Here is a 24,144-nt window from a genome sequence, read left to right as displayed (position 1 = left end):
TGTGGGGGGGCACCCATGGGGGGGGAAGATGGGGGGGTGACCCCCAGGGATGGCACCTATGGGAGAAGTGGGGGGGCACCCATGGGGGGGGAAGATGGGGGGGGTGACCCCCAGGGATGGCACCTATGGGAGGATGTGGGGGGGCACCCATGGGGGGGGAAGATGGGGGGGTGACCCCCAGGGATGGCACCTATGGGAGAGTGTGGGGGGGGGGCACCCATGGGGGGGGGAAGATGGGGGGGGTGACCCCCAGGGATGGCACCTATGGGAGGGTGTGGGGGGGGGGCACCCATGGGGGGGGAAGATGGGGGGGGTGACCCCCAGGGATGGCACCTATGGGAGGGTGTGGGGGGGCACCCATGGGGGGGAGGATGGGGGGGTGACACCCATGGGGCAGGGCTGGAGCACTCATGTTGGGGGGTGACCCTCATAGCTGGCACCTATGGGTGAAGGATGGGGACCCATGGGCGGGGGGGAAGGTGACAAGAGTCCCGGGGGGGACGACACCAGGTGACCCCGGGGGGGGGGGGGAGGGAGGTGACAAGAGTCCTGGGGGGGGGGACCCAGGTGACCCCCGGGGGGGGAAGGGAGGTGACAAGAGTCCCGGGGGGGGGGGGACCCAGGTGACCCCCGGGGGGAGGGGGGAGGGAGGTGACAAGAGTCCTGGGGGGGGGGGGGGGGGACAGGTGACCTCCCGAGGGGGGGGACCCAGGTGACCCCCCCAGGGTGGGGGGGGGGGGGCACCACGTACCGGAGACGTCCAAGACGAGCGCGAGCTCGGGCGCGGCGCCGCTGTCGCTGTCGCCGCTGTCGCCGCCGAGGCGGAGCAGGGCGGGGCGCGGCGCCGCCCCCCCCCCCCCGGCAGCAGCGTCCCCCCCCCGCCCCCCCCCGCCGGCAGCAGGTCGCAGCGGAGCGGGGAGGGGGCGGCGGGGGGGGGCGGCGGCAGCAGCAGCGCTGCGGGGGGGGGGGGGGGAGGGGGGGGGGGCAGCGCGTCAGCACCGAGGGGGGTGGAGGGGGGGGCAGCGACCCCCCCCCACGACCCCCTCCCCGGTGTCCCCCCCCCCCCCGGGTTCCCCCCCCCCCCCCCCCCCGCTCTCACCGGCCAGCAGCAGCCGCAGCCGCAGCGCCCCGCGAGCCGCCATCGCCGCTTTCGCTTTCACTTTCGCTTTCGCTTCGCCGCCGGCGCCCGAGCGGGGGGCCGGGAAAGGCCGAGAGGAGCCGAGCGGAGCCGAACGGGGCCGAAAAAGGCCGAGAGGAGCCGAGCGGAGCCGAACGGGGCCGAAAAAGGCCGAGAGGAGCCGAGCGGAGCCGAACGGGGCCGAAAAAAGGCCGAGAGGAGCCGAGCGGAGCCGAACGGGGCCGAGCGGAGCCGAACGGGGCCGAGCGGAGCCGAATGGGGCCGAACGGGGCCGAGTGGGGCCGAGCGGGGCCGGAAAAGGCCGAGAGGAGCCGAACGGGACCCAGCGGAGCCGAACGGGGCCGAAAAAGGCCGAGCAGAGCCGAGCGGAGCCGAAAAGGATCGAGTGGAGCCGAGCGCGGCCGAACCCCCCCCGCCCCGCTCCCCCCCCCCCCCCCCCAAGGAGGAGCCGCGCCGGGGCTCATCGGACCAGTAAATATTTATAGACGTTAAAAAACCCACGAATAGACTCAAATTACAAAACGGACCGAGCGGGGGGGGGGGGGGGGGGGGGGGGTGGGAAGAGAGGCCTCATCTCCCCCTCCCCCCCCCCAAGTGACATACACAGGGGCCCAGGCGTCCGGGGATGGGGGGGGGCAGGCGTCCGAAGGAGGGGCATCCAGGGGCCCAGGCGTCCGGGGACTCAGGCAACTGAGGGGTGGAGGCAAACGAGGGCCCAGGTGTCCGGGGGCGGGGGGGCAGGTGTCCGGGCAGTGCCTGGGGACCCAGGCGTCCGGGGAAGCGGCATCCAGGGGCCCAGGTGTCCGGGGACCCAGATGTCCAGGGGAGGGGGCATCCAGGGGCCCAGGCGTCCGGGCACCCAGGTGTCCGGGGAAGGGGGCATCCAGGGGCCCAGGCGTCCGGGGACTCAGGCAGCTGGGGGGGGGGGGGTGAGGCAGCCGAGGGCCCAGGTGTCCGGTGGGCCCAGGTGTCCGGGGCTGGGGGGGGTGGCAGTGCATCCAGGGGCCCAGGCGTCCAGGGGAGGGGGCAAGCAAGGGCCCAGGCATCCGGGGACTCAGGCAGCTGAGGAGCAGAGGCAGCCGAGGGCCCAGGCGTCCGGGGGCCCAGGCATCCGGTCCGGGGGGGGGGGGGGGGGTGCAGCCAAGGGCCCAGGCGTCCGGGGACTCGGGCAGCTTGCAGGTGGGGGGGGGGGGGAGGAAGGAGGCATCCAGGGGGCCCAGGCATCCGAGGCAGAGACGGGGTGGGGGTGTGGAAGCATCCGGGGCACCAAGCCAACGAGAAGGGCCCAGGCATCCGGGCCGTTCGTACCGAAGCGCCTTGGACACGGCGCGCGGGGGGGGGGACACGGATGGAGAGAGAGACTCGGGGACGAGCTCCCGGCTCGGCGCCGCCGTCGTCATCGTGAACCGCCGGCATCCGGGGGGTAAAAGAACTGGAGGGGCCCAGGCGTCCGGGTTGGGGCCCAGGCGTCCGAGTTGGGGCCCAGGCGTCCGAGTTGGGGCCCAGGCGTCCGGCCCGGGAAGGAGACACGGGCGCTGGAGCGACCTCACATCTTGCCGAAAGCCAGCTCGGCCCGGGGCGAGGAGCCACCACCAGCACCACCACCAGCACCACCAGTGCCACCACCAGCACCAGCAACAGCGGCGGCGGCTTCCCGCAGGCTGCCCCAGTCCCCATCGGGTGCCACCAACCCGTGCTCCTTCTTGGCCAACGCCGGGCCAACGCCGGGGCCGGCGACGGCCAAGCGATGCCGCCGCTCGCAGTGACCCTTGTGACGCATGAAGCTGTCGCGCCACATGAACTTCTTGGCGCAGACGTCGCACTGGTAGGGCTTGAGGCCCGTGTGGGTCTTCATGTGCTCGGTGAGGTGGTGCTTCATCTTGAACTTCTTGTTGCACACGGGGCAGTCGAAAGGACCGCAGGTTGAGGTGCATGTTGACGTGCCGGTCGCGCATGCTCTTGTGCGAGAAGGCCTTGCCGCAGTGGCACATGAAGATCTTGTTGCCGTCGCCCGAGCCGGCGGCCAGCTGCACGGCGCCGTGCTCCACGGGCGCCTGCGGCGGGAACACCAAGATCTGGTTGCCCTGCATGTCCATGGGCAGGAGGGCCGAGCGAGGGCCGAAAGCTCCCGCCGGCGCCTCCTCCAGAGCTTCGTAGGGAGCCGCCAAGTCCTCCGAAGACTCGCAGAAGTTGACCTGCTCCTCCAGCTTGGCGCCCGGCGGCGGCCCGCTGAGCGTACGCACGTCGCTGATGCTGAGCGGCGCCTCGCCGCGGCCGCCCCCCGTCTCCGCCGGCTCCTCGTCCTCCTCGCAGGTGAGCACCAGGTCCTCCTGGAGCCACTCCTTCTTCACGTAGACCCACTGCTTCTGCGGCATGATGCTGGGCCGCACGTAGAGCGGGCGCCGGGGGCCTCCGCCGCCGCCGCCGCCGTCGTCGTCTTCGTCGTCGTCCACCTCCGGACCGAACTTAACCGCCGGGCGCCGTCGTCCCGCCGCCGGAGGGGTTTTGTCCGCCCGGAAGACGCCGACGTCGCGGTCGTCGTCGGCACCCTCGGAGGCGTCGCGGTCGGCGGGTCCCGGCGGTCCCCGCGGCGCGTATTTGGTGCCGGGCTCGGCGCCGTCGCCCGTCTCGCGGGGGCTGAAGTAGTTGCTGCTGCTGGGCGACTGGTTCTCGCTGGCGCGGCTCGAGTGCGCCCGCGCCGAGGAGGACGAGGAGGAGGAGGAGGACGACGACGAAGAGGACGACGACGACGAAGAGGACGACGAGGAGGAGGAGGAGGAGGGAGGGCCGGCGCCGCCCGCCGGCGCCGCCCGCCCTTCCTTGAGCAGCTCCGTGCACTTGTCCACGATGTGCCACATCTGGAGGACGCTGCCCACCGTGAGGAAGTTGACGATCTCGTCGGAGGCCATGGTGAGGCGACCGGTGTAGGCGGCACCCAAAACCGTCTCGAAAGCGCCCGGATCCATGACGCCGGGCAGGACGATGGACGTCATGTTCTTGAGGAGCACCTGGTCGTGGAAGTAGGGAGACGAGGCGGCCAACACGGCCCGGTGGGCCCGGAAGACGCGGCCTTGGACGTGGATGGAGATGTCGCAGAGTTTGCCCTCTACCCGCTGCTGGTTGAGGTTGGCCAACAAGGCGCTGGTGATCTCCGGGAAGTCCACGTGCACCACGGCGCCGCACGGCGCCTCCATGGCGCCGGCCCGGGCCGGGCGGCTCCTGCCGGCGGCGGTCAGAGCGGGCGCCGCGGAGGGCGACCGGCCGACGGACCGACCGACCGACCGACCGGCCAACCGGCCGGCGGGAGAACGACCTCAACTCTGCCCCCCGCCGCCCCCCGCCGCCGGCAAACGGCCCTGAACGGAGCGAAAACGCCCCTGGATCTGCCGCCCGAAACGGAGCGGAAACGCCCAAACGCCCCTGGCTCTGCCCCAAATCACGTGGAAAGACCCTTAACTCTGCCCCAAACGGCATGGAAAGACCCTTAACTGCCTAAAATCCTGGGAAAATGCTCTTAATTCTGCCCAAAATGGCATGGAAAGACCCTTAGCTCTGCCCAAAATGGCATGGAAAGACCCTTAACTGCCTAAAATCCTGGGAAAAAGCCCTTAATTCTGCCCAAAATGGCATGGAAAGACCCTTAACTGCCTAAAATCCTGGGAAAACGCTCTTAATTCTGCCCAAAATGGCATGGAAAGACCATTAACTCTGCCCAAAACGGCATGGAAAGACCCTTAACTGCCTAAAAACCTGGGAAAATGCTCTTAATTCTGCCCAAAATGGCATGGAAAGACCCTTAGCTCTGCCCAGAACGGCATGGAAAGACCCTTAACTGCCTAAAATCCTGGGAAAATGCCCTTAACTCTGCCCAAAACGGCATGGAAAGACCCTTAACTGCCTAAAATCCTGGGAAAAAGCCCTTAATTCTGCCCAAAATGGCATGGAAAAACCCTTAACTCTCCCCAAAATGGCATGGAAAGACCTTTAACTGCCTAAAATCCTGGGAAAACGCTCTTAATTCTGCCCAAAATGGCATGGAAAGACCCTTAACTCTCCCCAAAACGGCATGGAAAGACCCTTAACTCTGCCCAAAATGGAGCAAAAATGCTGAAATGCCCCTAACTCTGCTCCAAATGATGTGAAAACATCCTTAACTCTGCCCAAAATGGCATGAAAAAAAACCCAACTGTCCAAAATCCTGGGAAAACGCCCTCAATTCTGTCCAAAACGGCACGGAAAGACCCTTAACTGCCTAAAATCCTGGGAAAACGCTCTTAATTCTGCCCAAAACGGCATGAAAAGACCCTTAACTCTGCCCAAAATCCTGGGAAAAAATTCCAACTCTGCCCAAAATGGAGCAAAAATATAAAAATGCCCCAAACTTGGCCCCAAATGGCATGAAAAGACCTTTAACTCTGCCCAAAATGGCATGAAAATACCTTTAACTGCTCAAAATCCCTGGGGAAAAAACCTCAAATCTGCCCCAAATGGAGCAAAAATGCCCTTAATTCTGCCCCAAATAGCATAAAAAGATCTTTAACTACCCCAAATCCTGGGAAAATGCCCTTAATTCTACCCTGAAATTGTGGGAAAATACTCTAAACTCTGCCCAAAATGGGGCAAAAACATGAAAATACCCTTAATTCTACCCCAAAATCGTGGGAAAATACCCTAAACTCTACCCAAAATGGGGCAAAAACATGGAACTACCCTTAATTCTACCCCAAAATGGTGGGAAAATACCCTAAACTCTGCCCAAAATGGGGCAAAAACATGGAACTACCCTTAATTCTACCCAAAAATGGTGGGAAAATACCCTAAACTCTGCCCAAAATGGCGCAAAAACATGAAAATGCCCTTAATTCTACCCCAAAATGGTGGGAAAATACCCTAAACTCTGCCCAAAATGGGGTGAAAAAACCCTTAACTGCCCCAAATCCTGGGAAAACGCCCTAAACTCCTCCCCCTATGTGCCCCATATGCACCACCTATAGCCCCCCCCGGCCCTACGCGCCTGCCCCATACACACCCCCTATAGCCCCCTGCCCTATACATCCTCCATCCCCTATAGCCTCTGCCCCTATCAACCCCCAATGACCCCCCATAGCCCCTGCCCCTATAGCCCCCATAGCCCCCTGCCCTATACACCCCCCATCCCCTATAGCCTCTGCCCCTATCAACCCCCAATGACCCCCTATAGCCCCTGCCCCTATAGCCCCCTGCCCTATACACTCTCCATCCCCTATAGCCTCTGCCCCATCGACCCCCAATAACCACCCATAGCCCCTGCCCCTATAGCCCCCGCACAGCCCCTATAGCCCCCTGCCCTTATGCACCGCCACCCCCACTGCTCCTTCCCCATAGGCCCCCAATAACCGCGTATAGCTTCCCTATACCTCCCCCACAGCCCTAGCCACTGCCTATATGCCCCCCACCCCACAACCTATACAACCCCTATAGCTCCTACACCCCCCACCTTAGAGCCCCTGCCCCATAACACTTCCCCCCACCTCATACCTGCCCCACAGCCTAAGTGCACCCTATAGATCTCCCATGCTGCCTCCCCTATAGCCGCTGCCCCGGCACATCCCCAGCCCTACACCTGCCCCCCCACCCCTGATAACCCCCTATAGCCCCCATGCACCTGCCCCTCTGCACCCACATAGCCCCTATAGATCCCACACCCTATGCACCTGCCCTTATGCACCCCCACAACCCCTATAGCCCCAATACCTGCCCCTACGCACCCCCTATACCCCTACACCTGCGCCTATGCACCCCCACAGCCCCTATACCCCCACACCTGCCCCATGCACCCCCTATAGTCCCACACCTGCGCCTATGCACCCCCACAGCCCCTATACCCCCACACCTGCCCCATGCACCCCCACAGCCCCTATACCCCTACACCTGTCCCATGCACCCCCTATAGCCCCTACACCTGCCCCTATGCACCCCTATGCCCGCACACCTGCCCCCATGCACCCCCATAGTCCCTATAGCCCCCATACCTGCTTCTATGCACGCCCACAGCCCCCCACCTGCCCCATGCACCCCCATAGCCCCTATACTCCCACCCCTGCCCCATGCACCCCCACAGCCCCCCACCTGCCCCATGCACCCCCTATACTCCCACACCTTCCCCATGCACCCCCTATAGCTCCTGCACCTCTGCCTATGTACCCCCATAGCCCCTATACCCCCACACCTGCCCCATGCACCCCCATGTCCCATGCACCCCCTATAGCTCCTACACCTGCACCTATACACCGCTATAGTCCCTATACCCACACACCTGCCCCTAGGCACCCCCACAGCCCCCCATACACCCCCTATAACCCCTACATCTGCCCCTATGCACCCCCATAGCCCCTACACCCCCGCATCTGCCCCATGCACCCCCATAGATCCCCATGCCCCATGCACCCGCCCCATACGCCCGTTATAGCCCCTATAGCCCACACTCCTGCCCCCATGCACCCCCATAGTCCCCCACCTGCTCCATGAACCCCCATAGCCCCTATAGCCCCCCATCTGCCCCTATGCACCCCCATTGCCCCCCACCTGCCCCATGCAGCCCCTATAGCCCCCGCACCTACCCCATACACCCCCATAGCCCCCATATCCCCCCATCTGCCCCATGTACCCCTATAGCCCCCGGCCCTGCCCATGCACCCCCATAGCCCCTATAACCCCCAACTACCCTATTCACCCCCTATAGCCCCCCCACCTGCCCCATGCACCCCCATAGCCCCCCACCTGCCCCTATGCACCCCCATAGCCCCTATAGCCCCCCACCTGCCCCATGCACCCCCTATTGGCCCCCCACCTGCCCCTATGCACCCCCTATAGCCCCCCCACCTGCCCCATGCACCCCCATAGCCCCCCACCTGCCCCATGCACCCCCTATAGGCCCCCCACCTGCCCCCATGCACCCCCATAGCCCCTATAGCCCCCGCACCTGCCCCATGCACCCCCTATAGGCCCCCCACCTGCCCCTATGCACCCCCATAGCCCCTATAGCCCCCCACCTGCCCCATGCACCCCCTATTGGCCCCCCACCTGCCCCTATGCACCCCCATAGCCCCCCCACCTGCCCCATGCACCCCCTATAGCCCCCCACCTGCCCCTATGCACCCCCATAGCCCCTATAGCCCCCCCACCTGCCCCATGCACCCCCATAGCCCCTATAGCCCCCCACCTGCCCCATGCACCCCCTATTGGCCCCCCACCTGCCCCTATGCACCCCCATAGCCCCCATAGCCCCCCCACCTGCCCCATGCACCCCCTATAGCCCCCCACCTGCCCCTATGCACCCCCATAGCCCCTATAGCCCCCCCACCTGCCCCATGCACCCCCATAGCCCCTATAGGCCCCCCACCTGCCCCAAGCACCCCCTATAGCCCCCATAGATCCCCCCCGCCCCCCCACTTCCCTACACCTCCCCCCATCCCCCTGCCCCCCCCTCCCCGCCCCCGCAGCCCCTGGCCGCCCCCGCCCCCCTCCGGCCCCCCGCCCCCCCTCCCCCGGCCCCGCCCCCCGCGCCCCCAGGCCCCGCCCCCCCGCGCCCCACGGCCGCCCCCGCCCCGCTCACCCCGCGCTGCCGCTCGGGGGCTCAGGGCGCCGCCGCCGCCATCTTGCCGCTCCCCCGCCCCGGCCCCGCCCCCTCCCCCTCGGCCCCGCCCCCTCCCCTCCTTAAAGGGGCGGGGGGGCGGGGCCAGCGCGCCGCCGCGCAGCCGCCGCGCGCGCTTCCCCCTTAAGCCCCGCCCCTCCCCCCCCCTTAAAGGGACAGCGCCGCGCGCGGCGGGCGCAGTAACAAAACGGAGCTTTATTGGGTGCGGGGCGGGGCGGTCCCTGTGCGGGGGGGGGGGGGCGGGGGCGGGGCCAGTCCGAGGAGTGGGCGGGGCCAGTCCGAGGAGAGGGCGGGGTCTGAGGGGGGCGGGGCTAGTCCGAGTCCGAGAGCACGATGATCTCCTCGGGGTCGCACTGCGTCGCCACGCTGGTCTGGGGGGGGGGGGGGGGGCGGCGTCAGCGGGGGGCACCGGGGGGGACCCCGGGGGGACAGGGACACCGGGGACACCGGGGGGACCCCGGGGACACCGGGGACGGGGACACTGGGGGGACACGGGGGGGACACCGGGGCGGGGACACCGGGGATGGGGACACCGGGGGGGACGGGGACACCGGGGACATCGGGGATGGGGACACCGGGACGGGGACACCAGGGACACCGGGGATGGGGACACGGGGGGGGACACTGGGACGGGGACACTGGGGGCACAGGGACACCAGGGGACGGGGACACTGGGACGGGGACACCGGGGACGGGGACACCGGGGGGACACCAGGACCGGGACACCAGGGGGACACTGAGGGGACCAGGATGGGGACACCGGGGGGGCACCGGGGACCCCCTGGAGCACGACAAGCCCCCCCCCCAGTGGGACAAAGCAGGACAGGGACCCTCGGGTGGGGGGACAGGGACCCCCCCCAGGAGGGCATGAGGCAGGATGGGGAGCCCCGGGACCCCCCATGGGACGGGGACCCGTGGGGCAGGATGGGGACCCCCGGGGGCTGATTTGGGACCTATGGGGCAGGATGGGGACCCGTGGGGCAGGACGGGGACCCCCCTGGGGCAGGACGGGGACCTGTGGGGCAGGACGGGGACCCGTGGGGCAGGACGGGGACCCCCCGGGGTAGGACGGGGACCCCCCCGGGGTAGATTTAGGACCCATGGGGCAGGATAGGGACCTGTGGGGCAGGACGGGGACGCCCCGGGGCTGATTTGGGACCTATGGGGCAGGATGGGGACCCCCGGGGCAGCACGGGGACCTGTGGGGCGGGATGGGGATCCCCCCGGGGCAGGACGGGGACCCCCTCAAGGTAGATTTAGGACCCATGGGGCAGGATAGGGACCTGTGGGGCAGGATGGGGACCCCTCCCCCCCTGGGGTAGATTTGGGACCCCTAGGGCAGGACAGGGACCCGTGGGGCAGGACGGGGACCCCCTTGGGGTAGATTTGGGACCTGTGGGGCAGGAAAGGACCCGTGGGGCAAGATAGGGACCCCCCTGGTGTGCGATTGCCCCCCCCCCCCCCCCCCGGGGGCAGAACGCAGCCCCCTCACCCCCCACCCATGGGTGCCGGGTGCCCCCCCGCCGGGCTCACCTTGCAGGCCTTGGGGGGCAGGCGCCGGGGGCTGCCCTGCGAGCTGCTCACCAAGCCCTGGCCGGGCGAGTCGGCGCGCGTCGAGTCCGGCAGCGGGCTGGGCCGCGGCGGCCCCGAGCCGCCTTCGGCCTCCTCCTCCTCCTCCTCCTCCTCCTCGGAGCCCACGCTGTGCACCTCGACGCAGGGGCTGCGGGGAGGGGGGAATGGGGGGCGGCGGCGGGGGCAGAACCCGGCGCCGCCGGTTTTCCCACCCGTCCGTTTTCCCCGTCCATCCCGTTTTTTCCACCACCCCCCCCCTCCTCGCTTCCCGCTACGTTACCCGGCGCCGGAGGCCGGCTCCAGCCTGCGGCGTTTCCGCCCGGGCGTCGCGACGACGCTGCCGTTGAAACTGGTGGAGCTGATGGTTCCCCCGGCGCCGTTTTCCAAAGGTCGGGAAGCGACGGCGGTCGGACGCTTCCGTTTGGCAGCCGGCCGGACGCGGAGCGCGCAGCGCTCCTCCGCTCGCTCCGGCCGCTCCGCCGCCGCGGCGGCGGTGACAGTCCGGGAGGACACTGCCTCCGGCGAGGGGGGAGCCAACGGCGTGGCCTCCGACGGCTCCGGCGACGCCGGAGCCGCTTTGGGGGTGGCTTCGGAGCCGCCGGGCGCCTGCGGCGAAGGCGGCGGCGTCTCGCCGGGCTCCAGCGGCAGCGTCTCGATCTCCAGGACGAAGAGCTCGTGCGCGGGGCTCTGGCCGGCAGCTTCCTTCGCCCTCGCCGCCTCTTCCTCCTCTTCCTCCTCCTCCTCTTCGGCAGGTCGCCCGTCGCCCCGCGGCTCCTCGGCGGCCGCCAACCGCGGCTCCGGCGGCGGCTCGCCGGTGCCTGCGCGGAGAGGAGCTAAGCGGGGCCCGTGGGGCGGGATGGGGACCTGTGGGGCCAGGACGGAGGGGCCCCGGCGTCCGGGAGCCGCGTTACCCACCCTGCGCCGCGGTGGCCTCGCCGGCGCCGTCTTCCTGCCGCTCCTCCTCCTCGGTCCCCGCCGCCGCCCGGCCCGGCGGCAGCTCCGCCTCGGCGTCCGTGGAGTCGTCGTCTTCGTCGTCCTCCTCTTCCGAGTCCTCCTCTTCCTCCTCCTCCTCGTCGTCCTCGTCGTCTTCGTCGTCGTCTTGGCGGCTTTTCCCCGCGCCGCTCTGCGGGGAGCCGGCGGCGTCAGAGCGGGACGTTCGCGCCCCACCGCCGCCGCCGTTCTGCCCCGCGCTCACCTCCGCCGCCGCGGGGGAACCGGAGCCGGCGGCGGCGCCGGCGGCGTCGGCATCATCGGCGGCGGCGCGGCGCCGAGCGGCCCGCTTGCGCCCGCGCTCCTCTTCCTCGCTCTCGTCCTGCAGCTGGGCGTAACGCGAGATGACGTCGTCGAGCCGGGTCAACGCCACGGCGCGGTTCTTGCGTAGCCGCTTGGCCAGCTCGGGGTCCAACAGGGCCGGATCCGTTCCTGCGCTCCGGAGCAAACGAAAACGACGGCGGACGCTCGGAAAGGGCGGAAAAAAAAAAAACAAAAAAAAACCCCAAAAAATTCCCCCCAACCCCTCCGACCGCCGTCCGCCCAGCACCCGCCGCTCACCGGGCCGGTACTGATCGGTGAGGTGGCTGCCGAAATTGTAGACGAGGTCGAGGTGGCGGCGTTCCTGCAGGCGGTTGCCCACCTCGCGGAAGGCGTCCTGCGCCATGCTCTCCATCTGCCGGCGGGCCAACCCCAAGCTGTGACGGGCGCTGGCTTTTTGGATCACCTTGAGGATGTCGGCGTAATCCGGGAAAGCCTCGGGGCGGTTGATGAACCGCTCGATGCGACGGTTGACCTCCGGGTAGCGGGTGCCGCGGTAGGCGATGCGCTGCTCGATGACGCGGCCCGTGAGGCTGCTGCACTGCTTGAGCTGGCAGAGGCGCTGGAAGATCCGCATCATTTTCCGCTTGAGGCGACTTTCCTGCAGGTACGTCGAATCCTCGCTGTCCAGCTCGGCCAGATCCAGCTCGCGTTCCTGCAGCCGCCGGATTTCCCCCATGTAGACGCGCAGCAGGTTCTCCAGGTAACGGATCTGACGTTTGGACCCGCCGCCGGACAAAGGAACCGAGCGGCCGCCGGCTGTTTCCGCCTCCGGCGCCGCCACGGCGCCGCCGCCGGCATCGGCTCCGGCATCGGCGGGCGGCGACGCGGCGGCGGCGGCCGGCGCGGCGGCCAGCGGCACCTTGCGCCGCAGCGTGTGCGCCTTGAGCACGGTGCAGAGCTCGTTGATGTAGACGTAGACCTTGTTGCGGCGGGCGCGCACGCGGCTCAGGCACCGGCTCAGCACGTTGCGCAGCTCGGCCGAGGCCAGGAACTCGGCGCTGGCTTTTTGGTGGCGGCCCGAGAGGAAGGGGATCACCTCCGGGTGCTCCTCCGTCAGGCGGGTGCAGAGAGCCAGGAACTGCGGGAGACGAGAGGGCGGGAGAGGAATTCGGGGCACGGGCGGCCCCCGGAAGGCGGATCTGGGGCGCGTGGCGGCGGGAGGAGGGGGGGGGGGGACACACACATGTCCCCGGGGAGGGTGACAAATCCCTGGGGAGGGTGTTGGGGAGGGTGACGCAGCCCCGGGGAGGGTGATGGGCGCCGGGGAGGGTGACACGTCCCCAGGGAGGGTGACAGATCCCTAGGGAGGGTGACGCAGCCCCAGGGAGGGTGACGGGCGCTGGGGAGGGTGACACGTCCCCGGGGAGGGTGACAAATCCCTAGGGAGGGTGATATGTTCTGGGCAGGGTGACATGTCCCCGGGGAGGGTGATAGGTCGTGGGGAGGGTGACGTGTTCCAGGCAGGGTGACGTGTGCCTGGAGAGGGTGACATGTCTTGGGAAAGGTGACATGTTCTGGGCAGGGTGACGTGTCCCTAGGGAGAGTGATGGGTTCTAGAAAAGGTGACATGTCCCCAGGGAGGGTGACATGTCCCTGGGGAGGGCAATGGGCTCTGGGCAGGGTGACATGTCCCCGGGCAGGGTGACATGTCCCTGGGGAGGGCAATGGGCTCTAGAAAGGGTGACGCGTCCCCGGGCAGGGTGACACGTCCCCAGGGAGGGTGACAGGCTCCAGGCAGGGTAACACATCCTGGGCAGGGTGCCATGTCCTCGGCAGGGTGACATGTCCCTGGGGAGGGTGACGGGCTCCTGGGCAGGGTGACATGTCCCTGGGGAGGGTGACAGGCTCCAGGCAGGGTGACATGTCCCCTGGGGAGGGTGATGGGCTCCAGGCAGGGTGACACATCCTGGGCAGGGTGACATGTCCTGGGCAGGGTGACATGTCCCTGGGGAGGGTGACGGGCTCCTGGGCAGGGTGCCACGTCCCCAGGGAGGGTGACACATCCTAGGCAGGGTGACACGTCCCTGGGGAGGGTGACGGGCTCCTGGGCAGGGTGACACGTCCTGGGCAGGGTGACACGTCCCCGGGCAGGGTGCCACGTGCCCGGCGCGGCGGCTCGGTCCCTCACCTCGGCGAAGAGCCGCTCGTTCTCCGCCTTGTAGCTGCCGCCGGCTCTGCCGGGGGTCGGCGGCTGCGGCGGCGCCGGCGCCGGGGGGGGACTCGCCGGCGCGGCGCCGTTGGGCCGGGGGGCGGCGGGCGGCCGCGCCGCGGCCCCGTCCTCCTCGTCGTCCAGGACGATGACGCCGCCGGGCGCCGCCGCCGCCGCCATGGCCGCCGGCTCAGCGGCGCATCCCAGGGCGGGCGACGGGCCGCGGGTGCTCCTGCGGGAAACGGGGCGGGAAAAAGAGAAAAAAATAGTAAAAATTAAAAAACCACAAAACGAGGGGGGCAGCACCCGCTCCGCCCCGCGCCCCGACCCCCCCCCCGCCGCACCCCGTGTCCCCCGGTTTCCCATCGCCACCCTCCCGATTTACCCCCAATTGCCCTTCTTTATCCCCAAATCGGTGCCCTCGCGAGCCTGATTAACCCCAAATACTCCCTTTACCCCCAAATCGCTGCCCCGCAACCCTGCTTTACGCCCAAATTCTCCTCTTTACCCCCAAATCGGTGCCCCCGTAACCCTGCTTTACGCCCAAATTCTCCTCTTTACCCCCAAATCGGTGCCCCCGTAACCCTGCTTTACCCCCAAATCCTCTTGTTTACCCCCAAATCGGTATCCTCATCGCCTTTATTTGCCCCAAATCGCCCTATTTATCCTCAAATCTGTATCCGCACAGCCCATATTTACCCCAAATCCCCTTGTTTACTCTCTAAATCAGTATTCTCACCCCCCAATTTACTCTAAATCCCTCATTTCTCCCCAAATTCAGTATTCTTACTCCCTTTATTTGCCCAAACTTCCCTATTCAGCCCCAAATTTAGCATACGTTTCTCCTCTAATTTACCCTAAATCTTCCAATTTGCTCCCAAAACAGTAACTCCACTCTTTGATGCACCCCAAATCCTCTTGTTTTTCCCCAAAACAGTATCCTGCTCTGCCGATTTATCCCCAATCCCCTTATTCCCCCCCAAGCAAGTACGCCCACCCCCCGATGCACTCCAGATCCTCCTATTCCTCCCAAAAAAGTATCTCCACCCCCCAAGTTTAACCCCAAACCCGCTATTTCCCCCCAAAATAGTATCCCCAACCCTTGATTTACCCTAAACCTCCTTATTTCCCCCCAAAGCAGTGTTCTCGCCCCCTGATTTACCCCAAATCCCCCTATTTGTCCCCCAAAGAGTCTCTCCACTCCCCTCCTTTGACCCAAATCTCCCAATTTCCCCCCCAAAATGGTATCCCCAACCCGATTTATCCCCAAATCCCCCTAGTTCTCCCTCAAAAGAGTATCCCCACCCCCAATTTGACCAAAATCCCCCTATCTGCTCCCAAAACAGCACCCCCACCACCCACTTCACCCCAAATCTCCTGACTTCCCCCAAAACAACATCCTCATTTCCCAATTCGCCCCAAATCCCCCTATTTTCCCCCTAAAACCAGCACCCGCCATGCCCGATTTACCCCCAAACCCCCCTATTTCACCCCAAACCCATTTCACCCCCAAGCCCTCATTTCACCCCAAATCTCCGTATTTCACCCCCAATCTCCCTTGTTTCACCCCAACCTCCCCTACTTCACCCCCAAACCCCCTATTTCACCCCAAACCCCTTATTTCACCCCTAAATCTCTCTATTTCATCCCCAAACACCCCTATTTCACCCCCAATCCCCCTGCTTCACCCCAAACCCCCCTATTTCACCCCAAACCTCCCTATTTCACCCCCAAATCCCCTATTTCACCCCAAACCTCCCTATTTTACCTCAAATCTCCTTATTTTACCCCCAAACCTCCACTTTCACCCTCAGATCCCCCTATTTCACCCCCAAATCTCTGTATTTCACCCCAAGCCCCCCATTTCACCCCCAGATCCCATTTCACCCCAAACACCCCTACTTCACCCCAAATCCCCCATTTCACCCCCAGACCTATTTTACCTCAAATCTCCCTATTTCACCCCCAGATCCCCCTATTTCACCCCCAAACATCCCTATTTCACCCCCAAGCCTCCTATTTCACCCCCAGATCCCCCTATTTCATCCCCAAACACCCCACTTCACCCCAAATCTCCCATTTCACCCCCAAACCTCCCTATTTCACCTCCAATCTCCCTATTTCACCCCCATTTCACCCCCAGATCCCCCTATTTCACCCCCAAACATCCCTATTTCACCCCAAATCTCTCTATTTCACCCCCAGATCCCCCTATTTCACCCCCAACCCCCCACTTCACCCCAAATCTCCCATTTCACCCCCAAACCTCCCTATTTCACCTCAAATCTCCCTATTTCACCCCCATTTCACCCCCAGATCCCCCTATTTCACCCCCAAACATCCCTATTTCACCCCAAATCTCTCTATTTCACCCCCAGATCCCCCTATTTCACCCCCAAATGCCCCTATTTCACCCCCAAACCCCCCTACTTCACCCCAAATCCCCCATTTCACCCCAAACCTATTTCACCTTAAATCTCCCTATTTCACCCCCATTTCACCCCCAGATCCCCCTATTTCACCCCCAAACATCCCTATTTCACCCCAAATCTCTCTATTTCACCCCCAGATCCCCCTATTTCACCCCCAAATGCCCCTATTTCACCCCCAAACCCCCCTACTTCACCCCAAATCCCCCATTTCACCCCAAACCTCTCAATTTCACCTTAAATCTCCCTATTTCACCCCCATTTCACCCCCAGATCCCCCTATTTCACCCCCAAACATCCCTATTTCACCCCAAATCTCTCTATTTCACCCCCAGATCCCCCTATTTCACCTCAAAATGCCCCTATTTCACCCCCAACCCCCTCCCACTTCACCCCAAATCCCCCATTTCACCCCCAAACCCCTCAATTTCACCTTAAATCTCCCTATTTCACCCCCATTTCACCCCCAGATCTCTGTATTTCACCCCCAAACCTCCCTATTTCACCCCCAGATCCCTCTATTTCACCCCAAATGCCCCTACTTCACCCCAAATCCCCCTACCTCACCCCCAAACCTCCCTATTTCACCCCAAACCCCCTACTTCACCCCCAGATCTCTGTACTTCACCCCAAATCTCCCTATTTCACCCCGGACCTCTGTATTTCACCCCTAAATCTCTGTATTTCACCCCCAAATCTCTGTATTTCACCCCCAAATCGCCCTATTTCACCCCCAAACCCCCCTGTTCCCCCCCCAATTCCGTGTCCCTCCCCCCAATTTACCCCAAATCCCCCCTATTTAGCCCCAAACCGGCATCTCTACCCCTTTCCCCCCCCCCTCCAAGTCCCCCCCGCCCTCCCCCGGCCCGGTGCCCCGCCCCCCCCTCCCGGTGCCTCCCCCCTCCCCTCCCGGTACCCGCCCCCCCCTCCCGGTGCCCCCCCGGTGCCCCGCCCCCCTCCCCCCCCCCCCGCCGCGGCCCCACCGCCCCTACCGGCGCCTGCGCCCCCCCCCCTGCGGCCCCGCCCCCGCCGCCAACGCCCCCAACGGCCCCTCCCTCCCTTCCACCCCCCCCCTCCGGCGCGCGGCCCCGCCCCCGCCGCCGCCGCCGCCGCCGCTCACCCGCCTCCTGGTGCCGTTCCGGCGCCCGAGCGCCGCCACACCGAGCCGCCGTCCGCGCCGTACTGCGCAGCACCGGAAGTCGGTCCCGGTGGGGCCGTCCGAGCGGGCGCCGCCATGTTACCGTACAAGGCAAAGCGCGGCGGGCGGGGCCGGCGGCCAATCAGAGCGCGGCGCCGCATCCGGGTCCTCCGCGGCTTCTCCTGTCTCCCGCCCCCGGCGCCGCCATGTTGGTGCGCGGCGAACGGCGCCCGTAGCCGGCGGCGGCGACGGCGGCGGCGAGCGGCCGCCCGCCACGCCCTTCCCCGCCGTGAGAGCGCGTGACTCCCGCGGCGCGGCCACGCAGCGCCCGCCGCCCCGCAGGGAGGGGAGGGGGAGGCAGGCGGGGGCAGCGGGGCCGAGCCCGGTACCGGGGCTGGGCCGCGCTGCCCCCGCCGACGAGAGCGCAGGCGCAGTAGCGTGAAGCGGCTGCGAGAAGATGGCGTCGCGGAGGTGCGGACAGGGCGCATGCGCGCGGAGCACTACGGTGGCCGGTAGGCCCGCACCACCCCCCCACCCCCGCGTTCCCGAGCGCATGCGCATTGGCGGCGCCGAGGCCGGACACTCCCCCAACGCCTGAAAAATGGGAAATTACGCGAATTCTCGCGGATTTCAGCGTGTTTCAGCTAAACAGCGGTATCACGGTCCTGGGATGAGGAAATAATTATCCAGGACTCGGTTCAGCCCCTCTAACGTCAGCAGTAGGCGATAGAATAACGTTTAAACAGAAGAAAAAAAGTTAAATTTTACGTCCAACGGCCGGTCTTGGAGGCAGCTCCTTTGCCGCAAAATAAAACACCTAAAAGCAGGAAAATTCCCTGCCTTTCCGCTCATTCTCGTGCTTTAAAAAAAATTGCTCCTCAGTGATTATTTAGCTCTTCCCCCCACCCCCAAGGTTTTTCTCCCTCTCGTGACAGAAACAAGAAACCGAGAGAGAAGCAGTTGTGTCGTTTCACACCCACAACTGTACAAATTCTTGTTTAAAAAAAAAACGCTATGGGCATCTTGGAGATGAGGTTGTGTTACAAGATCCTATTTGGGGATAAATCTGGGTGATTTCTTTAAAGGAACGTAGTGCTTTAAAGGAAAGTATGGAAAGGAAAGTGCTTTCTTTAAAGGAAAGTACGTGCTGCTGTGGGCACCAGCAGGAGTAAATTAACCAGGAGTAAATTAAGCAGCCTCGCAGGCCCGAGGCTCGATCCCGAGCCCGTCTTCGCGGCCGCAACGGGGAGGAACGCCGTCGGCACGCGGCCGCTGAGACCTGAAGCGGATTTAAATTGGACAAGGCGTGCGGGGGCTGTGGCTGAGTAAGGGGATTAACGGTGTAGCTGCGAACGGCGAGGGAAAAAAAAATAACAAACAGCAGTTTTTCCCGTAAAAATAAGTAATGATTTAAGAGCGAGTTGAGGTAAAAGGGGAAAGGGGAGGCTGCTGCGCTGGTCACGTGCTCCTCGGCGGGGAAATGGCGGCGCAAGGTCGGGGGCAAAGCCCCGGATGAGGCGCCGCACGCTGATTGGCCGCGTACGGCAGCATGGCGGCGCCCACTCGTGCATCTCCCTCTCATACGCAGCGGGCGACGTTTCCGCCCGGAAGCCGCGGTTCAGCCCCCGCCGTCTCCCGTTAACCGGCTGGTCCGGCGCCGTCGCTCCCCACCCGCCATTTCCTTCAGCCTCCCCCGCTTATCCCCGCCGGGCGCGGGAGAAGCCGAACTCCCTGTGACCGTACAAACCGGGCGCCGCCATGATGCCGTACAGAGCAGGAGGCGCGGCCAATCAGCGCGCAGCGCCTCATCCGGGTCCGCGGCGTCTCTTCCTGCCACGCTCCCCCCAAGCTGTGGGCGGCGCCACGTTCCGCTCCAGGCAGCGAGACGCGAGGCAGAGCGCCGAGCTCCAGTGGGCGCCGCCATTTTGCACGCTCCCCGCCCCGCCCCCCTTGCGGCGCATGCGCAGTGGCAGCAGCCGAGCCCCCCGTGCGCGGGTAACCTTTATTGTGCGCGTCTAAAATCCACGGTAGAAAAGGCGCGAGTGGGGCCCCCACGGCGGGGGGGAGGGGGAGCTATTTCCTGTTGGCGTGGGCCGTGCCCACCACGCACTCGTTCACCTGCAACGACAGCGGCGTCACGAGGGGCCCCCCCAAAACCTTGTGCCCCCCCCCCCCCCAACCCCGACCCACCTTGCTGGCGAAACGGAGGGAATTGAGCGATTCGGCGAAATTCTCCTCCAGCGGCGAGATGTTGACGAACATGAGCCTGGTTGGGGTGGGGGGGTGGGTGGGGGGGGTGAGTGGGTGTTGAGGGGGGCCCTAGGGTGCCCCCCACCCCACCCCACCCCACCCCACCCAGCCCCTTCGCTCACATCTTGGCGCTGCCCCCCAGCGAGTTTTGCAGCAGGTAGGTGAGTTTGCTGTTGCGGTAGGGGATGTGGGGCTCCTGCGGGCGAGACAGGGAGGGAAGTGAGGGGCGCCCCACGGCGGCTGCCCCCCCCCCACCCAAACTCCGTGGGTCCCCCAACAGCTCCCCCCCACGCACACACACTAGAAACGCACCTTGTTGGAGAGCGCCATGATGACGAGCCCCAGCGCCGAGAGGCTGGCGTTGATGGCTTGCGTCTCGCGCAGCCGCTCGCCCCGCGACAGCGACTTGTCCAGGCGCTCGCTGCCCGCCAGGTCCACGAGGCTCAGCACGGCTGCGGGCAGAGGCGAGGCGGCGTCACGGTGTCACCGCCGGCGTGTCACCGCCGTCGCCGCCCCCCCTCCTCGCTTACAGCTGCAGCGCAGGTCGCGGCTGGCGTTGGCGCCCTCCAGGCGCAGCTGGAAGACGCTGTGGCTCCGCGACGAGCGGTCGTTGAGGCTCGTCTTGGCCACCGAGCGGTTGGCCTTGGCCGTCTGCAGCAGCTCGAGCACCTGGCGGGCAACACCCCCCCCCCCCCCGAAACTCCGCTTACACCCCACAAAAAAGGGGGAAAAAAAAAGAATTTTCCACTTTCCAAACACCTTTTTTTTTTTCCCCCCCTAGAGATGAAAAAGCAGCCGGGCGCTGCCGCCCCGCGGCTTCATTTCCGAACCGAACGTGACCTCCCTTAAATCTTTCCTTTTTCCTCAGTTTTTAAATTAAAAAAATAAATAATAAATCCATCAATAAAACCCGGGACTGAAGGGGGGGGGGCGCGGCAGCGGGCGGCACCTCTCACCTCCTGCTCGGAGGCCACGGGCACGCAGCGCAGGTTGGGCACGTGCAGCTCCTCGCTGGCCGAGCTGACGCGGCGGATCTCCAGCTCGGCGGGCCGCTCGGGCCGCCCCACCAGCAGGTCGCGCAGCGACTCGTTGTAGATCTCCAGGAAGCTGGCGGTGAAGCGGTACTGCGAGGGTCAAAACGGGGGGCGGGGGAAAGGGGGAAAAGAAACGGGCTGTGAGGTTGTGGGGGAAAAAAGAGGCAGGGGGGAAAAAAGAGGCAGGGGGGAAAAAAGAGGCAGGGGGGAAAAAAGAGGCAGGGGGGAAAAAAGAGGCAGGGGGGAAAAAAGAGGCAGGGGGGAAAAAAGAGGCAGGGGGGAAAAAAGAGGCAGGGGGGAAAAAAGAGGCAGGGGGGAAAAAAGAGGCAGGGGGGAAAAAAGAGGCAGGGGGGAAAAAAGAGGCAGGGGGGAAAAAAGAGGCAGGGGGGAAAAAAGAGGCAGGGGGGAAAAAAGAGGCAGGGGGGAAAAAAGAGGCAGGGGGGAAAAAAGAGGCAGGGGGGAAAAAAGAGGCAGGGGGGAAAAAAGAGGCAGGGGGGAAAAAAGAGGCAGGGGGGAAAAAAGAGGCAGGGGGGAAAAAAGAGGCAGGGGGGAAAAAAGAGGCAGGGGGGAAAAAAGAGGCAGGGGGGAAAAAAGAGGCAGGGGGGAAAAAAGAGGCAGGGGGGAAAAAAGAGGCAGGGGGGAAAAAAGAGGCAGGGGGGAAAAAAGAGGCAGGGGGGAAAAAAGAGGCAGGGGGGAAAAAAGAGGCAGGGGGGAAAAAAGAGGCAGGGGGGAAAAAAGAGGCAGGGGGGAAAAAAGAGGCAGGGGGGAAAAAAGAGGCAGGAGGCAGGGAAAAGGAAGGAAGGAGAAAGGGGGGTTTCACGCACTTGCCAGCCCTTCGCCGCCAGCTCCTCGGCGCCCCGGAAGACCTGCCGCACCGCCCGGGGGATCATGCCGCACGTCTCGGGATCCAGCACGTCCGGCCCTTCCATGGTGTAAGTCTTGCCGCTGCCCGTCTGGCCGTAAGCGAAGATGCAGACGTGGTAGCCGTCGAGAGCCGACTGCGGGAAGAGCCGGGAAACGCGAGGCGGAACGTCGCCACCCCCCGCCCCAGTCGGCATTTTTATTCCTAATTTATTCCTAATTTATTCCTAATTTATTCCTAATTTATTCCTAATTTATTCCTAATTTATTCCTAATTTATTCCTAATTTATTCCTAATTTATTCCTAATTTATTCCTAATTTATTCCTAATTTATTCCTAATTTATTCCTAATTTATTCCTAATTTATTCCTAATTTATTCCTAATTTACCTGCACCAGCAGCGCGATCTCCTCGAACACCTCCTGCTGCGAGCAGGCGGGCGGGAAGACGCGGTCGAAGCTGAAGTCGTACTTGACGTCGCCCTTGCGGTCGCGCCCCGTGTGAGACTGCGGCAGGTTGGGGAAAAAAGAAACAAAACAAAAAAAAAAAAAAAAAAGGGAGAGGAGGTGGAGCAGAGGATGCCGGATCGGCCCGGAAAAGGGGCTCCTCCGCTCACGGAAACGGCGCCGGATTTGAACTCGGAGGAGCGTTTTCGGCCTCGGCCCGCTCACCTCTTCCGCCCGGGAGAGCGCCAGGGCCTTGTTGTCCTGCGGCGAGAAGTGCAGGTGCTCCAGGCCCTTCTGCGTCTCCTTTTCCGACTCCAGCAGCGGTCGCACGCGGCAAAACACTCGGATGTTGCCCTGGGGAAGAGGCGGGAGAGGAAGGGGCTGCCGGGGCGGGTCGCTCCCGGCGTTTTCGCCCTTCCTCGGGGAAGGGATTTTTCTGCCCAACCTTGAGCTCCTGCACGAGGTTGTGGAGCCGCCGGCGCTCCATCTCCAGGCCGTGGAGCCGCTCGTCCTGCTGCCGCAGGCTGCGCTGCTGGGCGTCCGCCCGCTCCCGCAGCTCCTCCGCCTCCCGCTCCCGCCGCGCCAGCGTCTCCTCCGTCAGCTGCAGCTTGGCCTGCGCCGGGGCGAGGGGAGACCGTAGGGCAACTCCTCGTGCCTCGGTTTCCCCCTCTCCCCCCGGGTGTCCCACACGCTTCCCACCTCTCTGCTTTCCAGCAGGGCGGTGAGATCCCGCTTGGCTGCCTCCAGCTCGCCGACGCTCCGGGTGCTCTGCTCCAGCTGCCGCTCCAGCTCCTGCTTCCGCCCGGAGAGCTCCGTCAGCTCACGGAGCTGCTGGCGCGCCTGCTCCTGGCAGGCGAGCAGCTCGGAGCCGAGGGCGCTGCGGAGAGAGGGGCGACGGTGGTGAGGCTGCAGCGGGCAGGCGGGCGGGTGGGTGGGTGGGTGGCCGCCCGCCGCGGTTCCCGGGGCGCTCACCCACCCGACGCGTTCCTCCAGGGCGCCGCCGCGCTGCTCCTGCTCCCGCAGCTGCTGCTCCAGCGTCTCCAGCCGCTTCTGGAGCTGCTGGTTCTCCCCGGCCAGGCTCCGCGCCTTCTCCTTGGCGCTGCTCAACGCCACCCGCATGTCGCTCACTTGGCCCTTGAGGTCCCAAGCGGCCCGTTTCTTCCGGCGGGCACGGAGGCCACGGCCACTGCGGGGAGAGAGGAAGGGGGAAGAAACAAACCGTCGCAGCACACGGCGCCGGCAGCGTCCCCCATCCCGCGGGGACGTGCGCGGGGGGTCGCCTCCCCTTACCCGTCCTGGGTGCCGCCACGGCCGACATCGCCCTCCGCGGAGCTCCTGCGGGTGCACGGAGTTTGGGGAGGGTGGGGGGAAAACAGGGTGACGGAGACGCCAGCACCAGCCCCACGGCCCAAAGCGCCCTCCAGGTCGCTCTCTCCCGGTTTAGACCGGGTGGCAGCAAGCTGGGCCCCCTCCACCCCAAACGTGTCCCCTCCCAGTCTCAGACCAGTAAGGAACTGGGACCAGCAGCATCTCCTCGCCGCTCCCCGAAATCACTGCGGCGACAACCCACCCGGTGGGCGACCGCACCCGCTGCCGGCCCTACCTGGCGCGGGCGGTGCGGGCAGAGGCCGTAACGGGGCGCGGCAGGCGGCGGCAGCGGCGGGCGGAGCGGCAGCGCGGGGCCGGCCGGGGCCGGCGGGTCGGGCCCGTTTCTGTGAGGCGACAGAAGGCGGGAAACCGTGAGGGAAGCGGTAACGGCGGGTGAGCAACGGGTGAGCGGGGCCGGGCGCTACCTGCTCGGGCGCCGCCGGCTGCGCCTCGCCCGCCGCTCGTTTGCCCCGGGCGGGGCGCACGGGGAGGCGGGACAGGCCGCGCCGCCGCCGCCATCGCCGCCGAGCGCCGCCATCGCCGCGGTCGCCGCCATCGCCTCAGAGCTTCTGCGCGCGCCGCCCGCCCCGCGCGTTCAAACCGCCCGGCCGCGCGCTCCCATTGGCCGCCTCTCCCCGCCAATCGCCGCCTCTCCCGCCTCTCTCCGCCAATCGCCGCCTCTCCCCGCTCACCCCCTCCCCGCCCACCTCCGCCAATCCTTTCCCGTTTCGCCGCGCCGCCCCGGGCCAATCCCCACCCCGCGCTCGGCATCCCACGTGATCCTCCCCCGCCTTCCTTCCCCCCCCCCGCC

At 65.5% G+C, this 24,144-nt stretch overlaps 3 protein-coding genes across 3 annotated transcripts; all 3 read right to left on the bottom strand.

The window, feature by feature from the left end:
• Window positions 1-2,599: 2,599 nt before the first annotated feature.
• Window positions 2,600-6,099, bottom strand: LOC134154299 (zinc finger and BTB domain-containing protein 22-like). The gene is given in 2 exon segments (XM_062601050.1): window positions 2,600-3,053; window positions 3,055-6,099. Coding segments are annotated over 2 exon segments (1,647 nt in total). The 5' UTR covers window positions 4,333-6,099; the 3' UTR covers window positions 2,600-2,684.
• A 2,847-nt stretch (window positions 6,100-8,946) lies between these two features.
• On the bottom strand, window positions 8,947-17,781 carry DAXX (death domain associated protein). The gene is made up of 8 exons (XM_062601049.1): window positions 17,356-17,781; window positions 13,786-14,038; window positions 11,895-12,735; window positions 11,539-11,765; window positions 11,259-11,466; window positions 10,624-11,161; window positions 10,305-10,491; window positions 8,947-9,142 (listed from the first exon to the last, which is right to left on the bottom strand). The coding sequence occupies exons 1-8, from the start codon at window positions 17,532-17,534 to the stop codon at window positions 9,083-9,085; spliced, it is 2,493 nt and encodes an 830-aa protein (XP_062457033.1). The 5' UTR covers window positions 17,535-17,781; the 3' UTR covers window positions 8,947-9,082.
• A 1,580-nt stretch (window positions 17,782-19,361) lies between these two features.
• On the bottom strand, window positions 19,362-23,889 carry LOC134154297 (carboxy-terminal kinesin 2-like). Its single transcript, XM_062601048.1, has 14 exons — window positions 23,759-23,889; window positions 23,256-23,300; window positions 22,942-23,151; window positions 22,665-22,842; window positions 22,411-22,578; window positions 22,191-22,319; window positions 21,909-22,025; window positions 21,482-21,655; window positions 20,580-20,747; window positions 20,154-20,292; window positions 19,936-20,075; window positions 19,746-19,819; window positions 19,564-19,639; window positions 19,362-19,491 (listed from the first exon to the last, which is right to left on the bottom strand). The coding sequence occupies exons 1-14, from the start codon at window positions 23,887-23,889 to the stop codon at window positions 19,447-19,449; spliced, it is 1,794 nt and encodes a 597-aa protein (XP_062457032.1). The 3' UTR covers window positions 19,362-19,446.
• Window positions 23,890-24,144: the final 255 nt, after the last annotated feature.

Source organism: Rhea pennata, unplaced genomic scaffold (assembly GCF_028389875.1).
Source record: "Rhea pennata isolate bPtePen1 unplaced genomic scaffold, bPtePen1.pri scaffold_203, whole genome shotgun sequence".
Lineage (NCBI taxonomy): Eukaryota > Metazoa > Chordata > Aves > Rheiformes > Rheidae > Rhea > Rhea pennata.
The sequence above is the reverse complement of the archived record's forward strand: the minus strand, read 5'-3'. Positions and strand labels throughout refer to the sequence as shown.

Excerpts from the sequence above, each read along its gene's own strand:
- DAXX (XM_062601049.1), bottom strand. The coding sequence starts at position 17,534 with ATGCGGCGCCGCGCTCTGATTGGCCGCCGGCCCCGCCCGCCGCGCTTT. Across the intron at positions 11,162-11,258 it reads CGAGGCCACCGCGGCGCAGG|GCACCGGCGAGCCGCCGCCG; the intron begins GTGGGTAACGCG and ends CTCTCCGCGCAG. Across the intron at positions 10,492-10,623 it reads GAGCCGGCCTCCGGCGCCGG|CCCCTGCGTCGAGGTGCACA; the intron begins GTAACGTAGCGG and ends CCCTCCCCGCAG.
- LOC134154297 (XM_062601048.1), bottom strand. The coding sequence starts at position 23,889 with ATGGCGGCGACCGCGGCGATGGCGGCGCTCGGCGGCGATGGCGGCGGC. Across the intron at positions 20,076-20,153 it reads CCGCGACCTGCGCTGCAGCT|CCGTGCTGAGCCTCGTGGAC; the intron begins GTAAGCGAGGAG and ends CTCTGCCCGCAG. Across the intron at positions 19,820-19,935 it reads TCATGGCGCTCTCCAACAAG|GAGCCCCACATCCCCTACCG; the intron begins GTGCGTTTCTAG and ends TCTCGCCCGCAG.